This window comes from Bos indicus, chromosome 8 (assembly GCF_029378745.1).
Source record: "Bos indicus isolate NIAB-ARS_2022 breed Sahiwal x Tharparkar chromosome 8, NIAB-ARS_B.indTharparkar_mat_pri_1.0, whole genome shotgun sequence".
Taxonomy (NCBI): Eukaryota; Metazoa; Chordata; class Mammalia; order Artiodactyla; family Bovidae; genus Bos; species Bos indicus.
The window spans coordinates 24702638-24718889 of NC_091767.1; the positions used below are offsets into that span (position 1 = coordinate 24702638).

General features: G+C 45.5%; 1 protein-coding gene across 4 annotated transcripts in view; it reads left to right on the top strand.

The window, feature by feature from the left end:
• Positions 1-16252, top strand: part of SLC24A2 (solute carrier family 24 member 2) — a 289753-nt gene that overhangs the window by 225272 nt on the left and 48229 nt on the right. For all 4 annotated transcript variants that reach the window (XM_070794474.1, XM_070794478.1, XM_070794477.1 and 1 more), the window contains 2 exons: positions 11824-11922; positions 15338-15456. In XM_070794474.1, the coding sequence (XP_070650575.1) occupies positions 11824-11922; positions 15338-15456 (218 nt within the window). The remainder of the gene's footprint in view (positions 1-11823; positions 11923-15337; positions 15457-16252) is intronic.

A 16252-nucleotide genomic window follows, 5' to 3' on the forward strand; every position in this document is an offset into this window, starting at 1 on the left:
CGACACCATTTCCAGCACCATGTTATGCTTCATTCATTCCAGGTTGATGGTTTAAGTCATTCGGTCCAACTTTCCATAACCGGATGATTTTTCTGGGCACTTGAACAGATGCTGTCTGTTAAGGCTGGGCCTTCTCCAAAAGACAAACAGATTTAACTCGCCGGTTATTAACCACATTACTGTTTTAGAGATGTATTCTTACAAGTCCTTCCCTGGGGCTGGATCTCAGGAAGACAGCAGTCTAGTGCGTGTGCATAACTAAACTAACCAACTAGAAACTGGCATCAGATCTGTAGGAAAGATCAAATCAGCTGAGTTGATAAATTCATGGTCTTCCTGAAAACCAGAACCAAGGAAGTCTTCTCATTAGAATACATCCAGCTCTTCAAACTTCATTGCATCTTATTTTCATGATCTAAACCATCAGCAGTAAAAGCAGAAAGATTGGACCTGGCAAGTAAAGGCAGATTTTGCCACATCACATACGTAGAAAATGTTAAGTGGCAGCAGAAGTGAATCATGGATTTTTTTTTTTTTTTTTTGTCTATTTCTGACATCCCCAGAGCTTAAAATGCTAAGTCGCCTTCATCAGTCAAACTTGAATACTGTTATTATAAATTAATAATATAATTTCCCACTTCCATGAAGCCTTCTCTTAAAAAAAAAAAAAAAAGTGGAAATCTGTTATACCAGGAAGTTGGCATGTTCAATTAAGCATGGTAAATTTCTCTTTTGATTAAATCTGAAATGAACTGAATCATCCCGTCTTAGTCATGGGCCACTAAACCTTCAGTCCCATTTAATTAAGAACCCACAGCAGGTCCCGCCACTTCTGTTACAAACCCACATTTCAAATGAGATTGACAGGCACCAATTTACAATGTAAAGTTGAGGATTCCAAAAAAAAAATAGAAGAACACAAGTTAACTGACCATTTGCTGACACATGAGATCCAGGTAACAGGAGAGGATGGGTTTATGTGAAACACTGACTACTACAGAATAAATGTTAGCCAGAGCTAAAATCTGGTTTTTATATATCAATACAAGTCAGAGTAACCTTTCAACACATATTTGTTGAGCACCTACCATTTGCCAACTGCTGTGAACAAATCAAAACTGCCCAAATGAATACATCAGTGTCATAGGCCATTGGCAGAGAGACATACCCAATATATGAGCTTTGACTCCAAAGACCTCTTTTCTACCCCTTAGCTGTAGTGGGGCTGGATGCTGGCAAATCTTGGATCTGAAGCCTGCCTCGGTAAAGCAATTCATTACGCATTTATCTCTTAGATATCCACAGGGTGAAGGGATAGGAACAGGGGAGAGACATTCAAACCTTCTATCTAGCAGCCCCTGCCTGGCTCAGAACTCCAAAACAGATCACACAACCGCTTTGCGAATGTTTGTGGGAGCCATTTGTATCTGTGTATCCAGGAGAGAACTGTTCAAAAAATTAAGCTCCTAAAATAATAAAATAGTTGACCCAAAATGATGAAGAACAGTAGCTCTCAAGCCATGTCAGCCCCAGCTAAGGTCAGTAAACTGACTCCTTGCCTGAAACATCATATTTTGCCGTCTGATACCTGCTGTGAGTTTTTTTATTTGTAAAATCCCAATTTTTCCTGAACTTGATTAGATTATCTTTTTAAAAAAAAAGCAGAGAGAGTCTCAAAATAGACAGTCATTAACTGTAAACACAATTAGACTCTGGAGATTTAATCTCTACATTAACCAAGAAGCGAGTCTGGTGAGTTTCCTACAGTGTGTTTCTGGATCCTCCTTTTTCTACTCACCAAAAGAATGTAAATTTCAAATAGATTTGCATACAGCAAGAACTCCAAGCACCTCACACCAGCACACACACACGCAAGCATGCTTGCATGCACACATGCTGTAAGAGTCCCTTTGTTGTTTGTGTTAACGTTATCATGTTCAGAAACACTGAGGACCAGTCTGTGATGTAAGTACTGGGGGGACAGATGAAAAGAAGCGTCCCTGTCTTGAGGGGCCCACAGGTTAGTTGGAGAGAGAGTGAATAAAACACCTCTGAGTTTCTATGAGAACTGTTATGATGGCATAGGTATCAGAGTGTTGTGATAGAGAAAGGTACCCAGGTAGCTTGCCAGCCCAGGAAAGGGACTCGAGAAAAGCTTCCTGAAAGATGAAATGCCTAAAGCAGAGTCTTTAGAAGCAACTAAACAGAGAGCATTCCAAGCCATAGGGCTTCCCAGGTGGCACAGTGTGACGTGTCTGCCAATGCAGGAGACACAAGAGCCACAGGTTTGATCCCTGCGTTGGGAAGATCCCCTGAAGGAGGAAATGCTGACCCACTCCAGTGTTCTTACCTGAAAAATCCCATGGACAGAGGAGCCTAGCAGGCTACAGTCCATAGGATACCAAAGAGCTGGACACGACTGAGCACACGTTCCAAGTCATGCGAAGGGTAAATTAGAAGGATGCAGGCAGTGCAATTAAAAGCTGGGAAACCAGTTAAGAGACTGTAACCGACATCCAGGCAGGAAGGGTTGGATCTAAAGTGTTCAAAGGTAGACTCGAAAGGACTTGGCAGTTCATTGGATATGAGGGAGAGGAGGACCTCTAAGATGACCTAGGGAGTGAGGAAATCACCAATAGAAAATACAAGTGGAAGAGCAGATTCCTAGGAAGGAAAATGATATAAGGAAGTTTGGGGCACATTGAGTTTAACCATGAGAGGGACTTCCCAGTGAAGATATTCAGAAGTCCATTGGCTGAGAGGACCTGGACCAGAGTTCCGAATGTGGGAATCATCAGTAGTCGGGCAGTGGTCCGTTGGGTCCCTTGGGAGAATGTGAGGCAGAAGGAGTGAGGAGGGGACCCTGGGGAGTGGTGGCACATATGTGGCACATTTGGGGGTCCGTGAACATTGAAGGGGATTTCAAGGAAGGGAATGAGGAATACCAGATGCCACTAAGAGAGCCAGGCAAGTGGAGGTGAAAAGTGGCGAGGATAGGTTCAGTGGTGAAATGCTGACAAATGGCAGGTGCAGAGTTAAGAAGTGACCGAAGGAGCCCTAAGGATGCAGGGGCACCGCACAGACTGACCTTTCCAGAGGTTTGGCCATAACGAGAAAGCAAGTGAGAGCAGTGCCCGTAGGATAGCTGGCGTCAAGAGAAAGGCTGCCACGTTGAAAGACTTAAGCATGATTATAGGCTGAGGAGGAAGGGAAGGATTAAAGATGACGGATTAGGCAAAGTCCCTGGAAAGGCAAGAAATTGGAATAAAGGACAGAATTTCATTCTTTAAGATACCAACTTCTGAAATACATTGGAAATTTTCCAAAATATTTAGGAAGGCACCCTATTTCCAGTGATAAGGTGACCCCATTAGGAGAGATGACAGAACCAATTCATACCTGGACAGATCTGAGCCTTACTTGTGACTCCAAAGGTCATTCTTACAGAAAATTATTTTTAAAAGCCTTAATAAGGAAATCAGGCTATTTCATTTCGTTATATGATGAGTTTGCCCACGGCTTGAGATTATGTAAATTATGTAAAGATTCTTATTAATTACAGAAACTAGTCCTATGATTATGCCTGTAAATATACTACAGTTAAATTATGTTAATCATCTTTATTATGTGGTCCATTCACAAAATATTTACTAAAGATGCTTTATAAATTACTTTATTACAATACTAGTTTGATTTCCATTCATGTCAATGGAACCTTATCATTGGTTTTACATGATGCTTCGCAAAAATTAGAATAACTTGAGGGTTGTATCTCAAAAGTATATTTAGAATAAATAAGTAAAATCTATGTTCTTATGCAGGACAAGACTTTTATTTTTAATATTTTGCTTTTAAGAATAAAAATCAGGCCAGATGCTATTAGATGAATAAGCTGCCCCAGAAGGACAGTTTGTGGAATGCAAGTGGACCTTACTTGTCCAAGCTGCTAAGTAGTGTCTGGTATCTTCGAGCTTTATTCTCTGAGTTTCCATGCCCTCCGGAGAAGGCCCCCACCATTACAGCATGAATCTTAAGTCCTTGTTTCTTGTCTCTCTGGCTCCAGGCTGTGAACCCTACAAGGGCACCAGATGGATCTTATTATCAAATATTGCCTGATTCATAGCACAGCCTTGGTTAATATTTGCAGAGTGGGAGATTGGTTGTGACCTGTACTGACTTGGAAGAAAAGCTCAGACTTCCCTGGGGAGCTAATATAGGGAGAGCGTCACTATAATTCAGTGAGTTCATGAGATGTGCCAAGCATGACTCTAAGACACTTGTGGAGGCATAGAGAAATACACAGATGGCTGAGAGAAGGTCCCTGCCCCCGAGAAGCCTGCCCTCTGGTGGGGAAAGCAGAGAAGCTGGCAGCAAACTGAAATAAGGGCTGTGATGAGTACAAAATGCCCTGAGAGCAGTGGGTAGATTTCCACTTGGGAAGGAGGGCGTGGGTCTCAATAGAGAGACTTCGAGTCTGGCCTTCAGTTCAGTTCATTCGCTCAGTCGTGTCTAACTCTTTGTGGCCCCGTGGACTGCAGCATGCCAGGCTTCCCTGTCCTTCACTATCTTGTGTAGTTTGCTCAAACTCATGTCCATTGAGTGGGTGATGCCTTCAATTAGGCCTCGACAAATGAGGAGTATCTTCATGCAGGAGGAGGAGCCAGAGCGCAGCTTGCCCTGCTCTCCTCTCTGCTGTGCTCACTGCACCTCCTCTTCCATCTTCCTCCTCTTCCTTGCAGTGCCCACCTTAGGGACCTGATTGGGGGGGAGGAGGTACAGAAGGGGGACAACTGGGTGCCCCTCTTTATTTCACTTCTGGAGCATGAACACTTGGTCCACCCTATTTTCTCCTCTTTACTTCAGACAGCTCCTGGGGCTCTATATATGGGCCCTTAGCCCTTATGACCAACCTAGACAGCATATTGAAAAGCAGAGACATTACTTTGCCAACAAAGGTCTGTCTAGTCAAGGCTATGGTTTTTCCAGTGGTCATGTATGGATGTGAGAGTTGGACTGTGAAGAAGGCTGAGCGCCGAAGAATTGATGCTTCTGAACTGTGGTGTTGGAGAAGACTCCTGAGAGTCCCTTGGACTGCAAGGAGATCCAACCAGTCCATTCTGAAGGAGATCAGCCCTGGGTGTTCTTTAGAAGGAATGATGCTAAAGCTGAAACTCCAGTACTTTGGCCACCTCATGCAAAGAGTTGACTCATTGGAAAAAAAAACTCTGATGCTGGGAGGGATCGGGGGCAGGAGGAGAAGGGGACAACAGAGGATGAGATGGCTGGATGGCATCACCGACTCAATGGACGTGAGTTTGAGTGAACTCCGAGTGATGGACAGGGAGGCCTGGCGTGCTGCGATTCATGGGGTCGCAGAGAGTCGGACACAACTGAGCAACTGAACTGAACTGAACTGAGCCTTACTAGGGTGCTGGGCTTGAGTGGACCTGAAAGGATTTACTTTGGCCCGTTAGCCAACAGGAAGCTTGTGAGAACTTCATCAGCTTGCCTGGAAACCACAAACACAAGGATCGATTGAGCCCCACTGGGCACTGGGGATACGGCAGTGAACAAAACTGATGAAAATTCCTACCCTCACGGAGCTTGACTGCTAATGGGAAACAGCAGATAATCAATAGCAATAGTGAAACAGTGAATGAGGTGGTGGAAAACGCTTTAGAGAAAATAAGCTGGGGGTGGCAAGTGCTGGAGAGAAAAGCCGCACCTTTAAATAGGCTGCTCAGAGCAGCTTCAATGAGAAGGTGATATTTATAAACAAGTATCAGTATTTGATGGTGAAGGACAGGGAAGCCTGGCGTGCTGCAGTCCACGGGGTCACAAAGAGTCAGACACGACTGAGCGACTGAACAACAATGAACAACAAATCAGTACTCAAAGGAGTGGAGAGAGTGGAGCCCATGGGTCTCTGGGAGAAGAACATTCCAGGTAGAGGGACCAGCAAAGGTCACGGCCCTGAGGTGGAGACAACACAGTGTTTTCCAGAACAGCAAGAAGAAGGCCAGGGTGTCTGGTGCAGAGTAAGCTAGGAGAGGGGGAGGGGACAAGGCAGGAGGGTCCAGGTGAGCTTCTCTGGACAGAATCTTCCAGGTCATTGGCAAGACTTTGGTTTTCATTTTTCCCTAAGGATCCCCTGCCGGATTTTGCACAGAGACGTGAGTGGCATGATCTGACCACTAATGACCCTGGGATAAGACCAGCTGAGCAACTTCACTTTCCCTTTTCACTTTCCTGCATTGGAGAAGGAAATGGCACCCCACTCCAGTGTTCTTGCCTGGAGAATCCCGGGGACGGGGGAGCCTGGTGGGCTGCCGTCTATGGGGTCGCACAGAGTCGGACACAACTGAAGGGACTTAGCAGGGGACAGGGAAGACATGGTGGAAGAGAGACTGGCCGGGAGGCCAGAGGATTGTTGCTCGGCCCAGGGAGGTAGGGAGCGAGAAGTGGTCAGGCTCTGAAATACGCTGAAAGCAGAGATCCCAGATTTGCTGATAGATAGCTTGTGAGGTAGGAGAGAAAGAGAGGAACCCACAATGACCCCAAGGGTCAGCGTTTGCTCTTTGCCACATCGCTTTCATAGTGCTTCTCAGAGTCACGGTGGCCTGGCTGCCTGACCTGAGTCTCTGATTCCAGAAAAAAAAATAAAGGATAAACAGGAGGAAAGTTCAGGTGCCCTGTTGCTTTTTAAGCTGCCAGCCAACCCATAAACTTCAAAGACAGAGACAGGAAAGGCAGAACTGAAAACACAAAAAATAATTTCAAACACACTGAGTTTTCCCTCCTGTTTCATTTTTCCTTTTCGTCTCCCAGGCCAAGGTCTGTTTGCTGAGGTGTGTGTGGCTGCTCCCTTTACATCTATAAATCTCTTTGGTCCTGTCTCTTCCGTGTTGCTAGGGCTCAGAATGCTCTGTGGCAGCCAGGAGCTAATCTCATCTCCAGCCCAAAACGTTCCTGTCGGGGCGTTGCTGATGACTTGGTGGGAAGGATGTGAAGGAATTTCCAGGGGCTGTTTTCATTAATCAACAGCAGAACAAAAGTAAAATGCTTTACTTTGGAGGAAACAGAACCTCCAAAGGTGATTTTGCGACGCAGCTTGGAGCTCCTGCGTTATGGCAGAGAGATCGGTTGAGGATTTTGATGCCGGGTTTTTTTATTTCCAAAATTTGTTCTTCTTCATAATAAGCCCTTCTGCTTTGATCTTTTCCTCCCACACGTCCCTACCACCCCCTCAACACACACTCCCCTGAGAATACTCAGCTGGTTTTCTTTTGCAAATTTCAGACCAAGCGAAACTATATTAAAACTGTGTACTAGTTTTTGACGTAGGTGCCTCACGATTTGAGCCGAGTTTGCTATTTCTAAGATTTTAAGTATACAAATATCTGTCACTATATAAAAAGATACTTTAAAGGTTCACACGCAATAGCGTGTATTTTTTAAAGTCTCTTTAAAACATGTTGAAAAATCACTCCCTCGCTCACCTTGAAAAGTTACTCAAAAACGTCTCCTTTATCCCCAGGCACACAGTTGTTTTTCTTAGATCTGTCCATGTCAACCCCTATGCCAACATGGAATCCATGCCCAAAATAGTCAATGAAAGTGGTGCCTTTACGGCCAAGGTTTCTTGCACCAGAGGCTGCTAAGCCTCCATTCTGTTTTAAATATCAAGCTTTTCATCTTCAGTAATTTATGGGGTGAAGATCCTGCATTCACTTCCATAATAGTAACAACGCTTTCTGAGTAATTGACTGTATGTCGGGGCCATCTAAATACCTGATGTGTCTCAAACCGTTAAGTCTTCCAGCAACTGTTTGAGCTGGGTGTTCTGTTTATTATCGCTATTTTAGAATTCTGAGCCTGAGACACAGAGGAGGCAAAGCCCTGGTGCTTCAGGAAGCTCTTTGGAGCCACCCCGAAATCCACTGTGCAATACCCACAGCCCTTCCTGTACTCTGTCCTCACAAGTGATGGGAGAAAGCTGATCACTATCTTTCCATTTGAAGATCACAAAGGTATCAGAGTTAAAACACAGAGGACCAGCTCCCTCACCTTGACCTTCTCAATTTCAGAGAGATATAAAGTGACCCTTCTAATCAGTTTTGGAACTGACTTTGGAGGAATCACGGAAAACTAAACACCAATCCAACGAGGCCCCTGGGATGCTTACACTGTCAGGTCAGATACCGCCAATTGAGAGACGAGAAGATGCCAAGGCTTCTTCTAATGCAGCACAGGGCCGTGTAACCCTTGCCCCTGGGCTGTTTGTTGGGTTTTCTTTTTCCTCTTTTTTACAGAGTTCTCCCAATGCCAGGTGCTGTGGTCAGTCCTTTATAGGTATTTTCTCACTTAAGGCCTGCATTTAACTCAGGAGTCAGTGGTTAGCATCCCTATTTAACAAACAGAAAAATTGAAACTCAGAAATATTCAGGGACTTATTGACTGTCACCTAGCAGAGCCAGGGAGAGAGCTGGGGCTTAAACCAGGCCTTGCTGCCTCGAAACACATCCACGTGCATGCTAAGTTGCCTGGTCGTGTCTGACTCTTGTGATCCCATGGACTATAGCCGTCCAGGCTCCTCTGTCAGTGGGATTCTCCAGGCAAGAATACCAGAGCAGGTTTGCCATTTCCTCCTCCAGGGGATCTTCCCGACCCAGGGATCAAATCTGCATCTCTTTACTGAGCCACCTGGGAACCCCAGATCATATCCCTTTAACCATGATACTGTGCTGTTCCCAACACACACATACACACACACACACACACACACACACACACACATGCACACACACTGCAGGGTGGTCTCTCGGCTTGTGGCTTCAAGCTGAACAGGTCCTGAAGGTGCCAGGCCTCCTGACCTGCAAACCCAGAGGGCCTCTTTGAGAATCACATTCTGTGCTCAGTCTTGTCCTGCCAGCCTCATCGTCACAGCTTCTCTCATAAGGTGCCCCGTGGCGATCCCAGGGGTGTCCTAGGGCTGGAATGAGGGTGCCCCCCTGGTGAGTCTGCTTCAGCACCCTCAAGAAATTCCCCTGTGTGCTAAGTTCTGAAGGTGGGACTTCCACTGCTGCTTTTCTATAAACCAGTCTCTGAAAAAGGAAAATCCTTTTAGGCCTTGGAGCCGCCGTTGTCAGCACCCTCACAGCAGAATGGCAGCCAGGTCCTGCAAACTAGGACAGAAGTTCTATTAAAGAAGTAGAAGCAGTGGGTGGACGAGAGCTGCTCCCCAGGCAGCCTCTGCCCAAGGGCTGAACCCTAAGAGGAAACAGGTCAAGTCAGTCTGCCCCACTTTTCCGTAACACAGAAAACCTCAGGTGCTGTGGCAGTGGCAAGAGGGACGCACACAGTCTACAGAACCCTCGCTGGTCTCTGAACATTTTTTGAGAAATCCAAATTCTCGAATCATCTCCTCCGCTCCTCTCCCACTCCTCCTTTAGAGACGTTGGGAAAACCAGCCCTCGAGTGACAGTGGCCAGCCCTGTTCTGAAAGATGTTTCCTGGCAAAGGGAGTGACCACACCCCTCCATGCTGTGGGGTCCCTTTTGTTCTTCTTTGTCTCTGGCATTCATCTGAGCTCTGAAAAGATCCTTGGAACCATACACAACATGTGATTAACTATCAACGATTTTCTCTGCCATGATTCATGACTTTTGGGCTTGACTTGGATTGGTTTATTTCAGGTTTTATTTCCCCAAGCTTGTTTCCTCTTTTGAATGCTCTCTCACTTTATTATTATCTTACATATAATTTTTAAATTATGGTTTAAGCTGTGGTTGATCATACAGCTGCAGATTGTTCTAAGTTCAAAGACTGACCCTGAGTCCACAGAGTGGCTTTATTAGTAGAAGCATCATCTTCTATAATGTTTCAGAACCTCCCTTTTCCTCTTCTTGGCTTTTCAGCAGATGATTTAAGGACTTCTTAGAGTCATCTTACACAAGTAGTACCCCTCTTTAGGCTTCAGGCTGCCAAATGCTGAGAATCACTCTCCGTTATCCATCCACCTCGTCCCCAAATAAGACTAGACTTGGTAGACAGGAAAGTGTCTTCCAACCATGCTCCCTGGGCAACCTCCAGACAGTCCTAGCTCCATGCCTTCCCCTGCATTATTGAATTATTTCTTTTTCTCTCCTTTTTCTTTCTGTTCTTATTCCCCTTTACCTCCTCCTTCTCCTAGTCCCCAGACTTCTTTCCTTCCCTTCTTTCTTCCCCAGATTTTCCTTGGCGATTAAATAGAAATAGCTAAATGCAGAATACCCTCCAGCAGGGTAAACCCAATGCTGACCTTCACTGTCCCTCAAAGGGGCACATCATGTCCCTCACTTCGTCCTTCTTTCTCATTCCTTATGCAACCAGGCCACATGCTGACCTACTTTTTTTCTGCGTAATGTTCCTCTTCCTGTTTGCTTGAAGAATGTGTCCAGCGGGGCACATTCACTTCCTAGACTAAGGGACCGACATCCTAGAGGCTACCCTGTGAAAGCAGGCATCTAGATTTAAGGCTAACGGAGCTTTTGAGCAGAAGGAGCTTCTCCTGCGTCACCTTCACCATTGAAGTCAGCTGCTCGTCTCTAGTTTACTGCTTCTGTCGGTCCCAACCAGCCACACAAGTCACCTCTATGACCACTCCCCTGCCTTTGCGTCCACAGGAGGGCTGGGCTGGAGAGGCCAACCTGCCATGTCCCGTCCTAGGAGGATGGACTCTCCAGGAGAAATTAGTTTGAGACTGATTTGGTTTGGTTGTGGTCTATTCTAGAAAAGTTGAATAAGCTCCCATGCTAATATCCTGCTAGAGAACCGAGCCAACCACAAATGCCTAGTGGGAAAATTGTAGGAGGTACGGTATTTTCAGGGACTCATCTAAATGTAGGCAATAGTTAGTTTAAAATGAAGCTCCTTTGTACCTTGAATAATCCCAGGAGGAAGGGATGGGGGAGAGGGGCTGTGGGAATCAAGGATTAAAAAAGAAAGGAAAATGTGCTATGTTTCACTAATCTCTACACTTTTGCATGTTTTTTTTTTTTTTTCTGTGCTTGTTGCATGCATTTACCCATTAATTATGTCAGTAATGGAGAAGAAATGAAGCATTACTTTTATGGTACAGCTGTTTAAAACGATTACTTTGAAAATGGTATTTTTTCCCGAACCTTTCCCTAAGCGTCTCATCACCCACAGACATTACTTGCTGTGCTTTGTTGATCATCCTTTGCCCTGAATCCCCAAATGCAATCAGTTGCCTCTTTGATGCTTTCATTGAAGCTGACTCAGCTAATTCGACTGCAATGCATGCTCCCGACGACTTTAGAAACTGCAGTGTTAATTAAGATACATGTTTGAAAACAAGAGTCAAATCAAAGAACCCCTGGGCTTGGCTTTCCACGGTCAAAAGCCAATCCTGGGATGAGCATCTAATTTCAGAGAAATGGCCATGCCTCCAGAGCAGATCTGTGTCTAGACCTGTTTCGGGGTCACAGCAATGGAGGGAGTTTTGGTGAGGATTGGGGTTTTTGTTTTTTGTAAGCAATTGGGAGGGAGGGAAGAGGTCCAAGGGAAACCTTTTGTCTGTGACCCAGCAGCTTGAGATTGTCAAGTAGAGAACTGGGCTGAGGGAGCCACAAGGTAAGAAAGTACTCTTCATGCAGGTCCTAGGGCCTCTCGGTTGGGCAGAAAGGAGTGATCACCACTGGACGACACCCTAGCTAAGAAAACTAGGCACCCGCTTTGCCAGAGCCTCACCATTTGCCAGGAGCCTCTCTCTTTCTCTTCCTTCTCACCCCATCTCCTTTCCATTACTTTCTCTTGCTTCAGGGAGGTTCAGAGAAAAGGCTTCAATTCTCCACAAGATTGCCAAGAAGAAATGTCAGGTGGATGAGAATGAGAGGCAGAACGGGGCTGCCAATCATGTGGGTGAGTACGGGGAGATGTCCATCCCCTGCTGTTTGTTCCTGGAGTGCGTGAAGCAAGGGGCAGAGAAGCAGGACCCGGTGTGGGCACCCCAAGTCAGTGCAGATACAGAACCCTGTTGCTCAGCCCTTTCTCGGACATCCGAAAGAGTCCCACTTTCCCTGGTGGGTCCCAGGGCATGAACAGACCCAATAGGTCACCTACTCCCAGGGGAACTTTAAAAAGAGTGAAATGATTCTATGAGGAGCCATATAAAATAAACAAATAATAATGTTAAATAAGTAAAAAAAAATTAAAATAAATTAAATAAATTTAAAATAAATCCTAACCATACATCTCCACTGGAGTAGAAAATCACTCCATTTGGGAGCTTGCACAAAAAGAGGACAGACCTGTCATTTAATACTTGACAAAAGGTGAGAGTACCCTTTCTGAAGTTCTTGCTTGGTAACCGGATTTTGTACCTATGACATCTCCTGCATCACCCCCACCAAATTACTAGATGTTCACTTGGTTGCTCCTGAACTGAGTTCCCGGGTCCCTGAAAGATGGCCCTGACTCTCCCCTCTTAAGAATTCAGCAACTAGCTCCGGTCCCTTTTGGTTGACTTTTTCTGAGTTCCTTTGTGACCAGATCGTGACATTTAGTGGTCTTATTTTAACTTGGAACATAATGTTCCTCCTCTCCAGTCTGTGACTCTAATGTAGCTCTCAAATTCTAAATTCAGTCTAAATTTACCCTAATCTGGATCTATGCAATACATGATGCCCAAGAAACTAAAATTATCTGCAGACAAAATTTAACAGTGTTGCACTCAAAATATATGACATTCCTTGGAAGAGCTTATGTCTCCTCTGTTCTCCTGACTTCTAGCTTCAGGAAAAATCTTTGGCCAAGAAACAGTCAAGATTCTATTGGGTACGGGGTGGGGAAAAAACTTAAACTAAAATGTTAGCTCTCACTCCTGGGAAGTCGCTTCTTCTAATGTGTTCATGTCTGTTCTTATACATCTTAACTTCACTTTGGGACCCAGAACCCCATTTTTTTTTTTGGTCATTAAAGGCTGATCCTAAAGTTGTATCAGCTCAGCTAACAGACACACAAACACAGATTTAGTATTTCCCAAGGTACTGAGTATTTTTTAGTTTAAACAACTGAACCAAGCATATTAGGAAAAACAGACAATCACACACAGCAGAACATCATTATGAAAACACGATCACTACTAAGATAAAAGAAGTTGGAGTTTCGGTGGCTTTCCATATTCAAATGCATTTATGCCTCTGTATTCCACAACTGAATACATGAATAAACATAGCATTCCCTATGGCTTCCAAAATTTGGCTCCTTCAAATTCAACCATTTTTATATAACTCGCAAATTATTTCCCAGTAAATTTATCAGTGATAGAAATGTTTAATTTTTCTGAAGTTGCTAGAAATACTCTAATACTTTCTGAGCAGCCTGAAGCTGCCCACATCTGAGACTGATGAGCTTTCCGGTACTCCTGGTGACCCTGACACTGAACCACACACAGCCAAACTCCTAGACTTGACAAGTCCCAAGACTCGACCCAGCTCGGCCAGAGGGCAACCCTTTATATTTCCCTCTCCCTGAAATTATGGCAAAAAAACCTCCATGTGCCCGATCACTGATCCCCTGCAGGTGTTCCTCTGAGCCCTGGAAAAAATCTTCTAGTGCAAGTCGGGTGCTGTAAAGTGGATCCGAACAGTTTATGTTTCTTCTTTGCTCGCTCTGTTCCAGGCACTGTGCTGAGAGCTTTAATTCATTTTCTTGTGTAATCTCTACAGGTGTGCCCTTTGATCATATTGTTATTGGTCAGAGCAGCGGTGGTGGTTCTACTGTCATCATCACCCCGATTTTTTTACCTTTTGCTTTTGTATTGGGGTATAGCCGATTAACAAACAGTTGTGACAGTGTCAGGTAAACAGCAAAAGGGTTCAGCCATACATATACGTGTATCCATTCTTCCCCAAACTGCCCTCCCATCCAGGCTTTGCATGACATTGAGCAGAGCTCCACAGCCTATACAGTGGGTCCTTGTTGGTTATCCATTTTAAATATAGCAGTGTGGACATGCCCGTCCCAAACTCCCTAACTATCCCTTTTCCCCATCCTTCCCCCGGCCACCATGATTTCATTCTCTAAATCTGCATCATTCCAGTTTTACAGATAAGGAAGCTGAACATCAGAGAGGCTAAGTCACATACTAAGGACCCCACAGCTTAAGCAGTAGCATCAGAGTATGAACCCAGGCCCGCCTATGATGCCCAGTGTCCAGAAGTCCCAGTACTCAACTATTACCTGAGAGTCACTCTAGCCAAGTGTTGCTTCTCAGTCAGGAATGACACAGATTTTTATCTCAATTACTTGTTCATCCCCTGCCCTTGCCTGGTCTTCTATAGGATGCCCAAGTGTGGAACCTCTTAAGTAGTATCCTCCAGGCATTTCCAGAAGGCCAGGTTCCCAGGTTTGCCCTACCCACAACACCGATGCCCTGGTAGAACTTTCCACCCACTGAGCCTGAGGGAATTAGAACTAGAAGTATTGGGCCTTGGAGGTCACCCAGTTGATTCCCCTCATCGCATAGCTAAGGTTCTGCAGAAATGAGGGGCCTTGCCTGAGATGACCACCTGATTCTGTCAGAGCAGAGCCTAAGACTCAAGTCTCCTGAAGCCCAAGCTAATAAATGTCCCTCCTCAATGACACCCCACTCCAGTACTCTTGCCTGGAAAATCCCATGGACGGAGGAGCCTGGTGGGCTACAGTCCATGGGGTTGCTAAGAATTCGACATGACTGAGTGACTTCACTTTCACTTTTCACTTTGATGCATTGGAGAAGGAAATGGCACCCCACTCCAGTGTTCTTGCCTGGAGAATCCCAGGGACGGGGGAGCCTGGTGGGCTGCCGTCTATGGGGTCTCACAGAGTTGGCCACAACTGAAGCGACTTAGCAGCAGAATGTAATTACAGAAGAAAAGATCCTGCCATAAGAAAATCTCTGCAGGATGTGATCATGGGTATAGACAGTGGTGTGGAAATTGGGTATGGTTTTGGTTTTAAAATGTCCGTGCTCATGTTCTTGAATGGCAAGTTGGTAAGTTTGCCCAATCTAGAGAAGGCATACCCCTAGAGTTGATAGGGTACCCAAGGTCAGATATAGGCCAGCGGGGATGTCAGGGAGCTATTAAAGAGAGGAGGAGGGCTGAGTTCACTGAAAGGCAGGGGGGGCAAAAAAATCCTAGACATTTGGCACAACCCAGCCCTGGGTCTTATCACCCCTTGGACGCCACTACCTTCTCCCTTGGCCCAACATTTTAGGATGTTCTTTTCAATATGGCTCTTACCCCCACTGACTCCATTTGCTTGCCTTCTGTGTGTCTAAATTTTATCACAGAAAAAATCGAGCTCCCAAACAGCACCAGCACAGAAGTGGAGATGACACCCTCCAGTGATGCTTCGGAACCGGTACAAAATGGAAATCTCTCCCACAGCATCGAAGCTGCAGAAGCCCAGGTACAGCAGTTTTTCATTGCTCTCCAGGCTGTTGTGTGTGTCAATATTTTAGCATAGCAGCATAGACCTGCATTCTCGGAGGCCCCAGCTCCCAGCTCAGAGGACCCCAGAGTCATCCGTCCCTGTGTGTACTTCCCAGTACCAGCCAGGGCACCGCATGCATCAGACTCTTCATTCATCATATAAGTGCACATATTCTCCAACCCAGGCTTCCCAGGTGGCACTAGTAGTAAGGAACCCACCTGCAATGCAGGAGATGTAAGAGACGCGAGTTTGAGCCCTGGTTCGGGAAGATCCCCTGGAAGATGGCACAGTAACCCGCTCCAGTATTCTTGCCTGGAGAACCGCATGGACAGAGGAGCCTGATGGGCTCTGGTCCATAGGGTTGCACAGAGTCAGACATAACTGAAGCGACTTAGCATGCACACAGACATTCTCCAACCCACTGTTTCTCAGAGTGAGATTGGAGGAGTCATGCATCAAATCTCCTGGGGATAAAAATGCAGATCCCTGGTCCATATCCCAGATCCAGTGGGAAGTAGAATCACTGAGAAGCAGCACCCAGGAATCAGCACCTTTTTCTTCTGAACTTTTTGTTTTGTTTTGGGGTGTAGCCGATTAACAATGCTGTGATAGTTTCGGGTGAACAGCGAAGGGACTCAGCCATACATTACACACACATCCAAGGAATCATCATTTTAACTCCTGTCCCTGGTGATTTCTAATAGATGATAAAGTTTGATCACTGCTGCAGTCTAATCCTCTCTGTGTCTTCAGGGCCGTGATTAAGTAACAG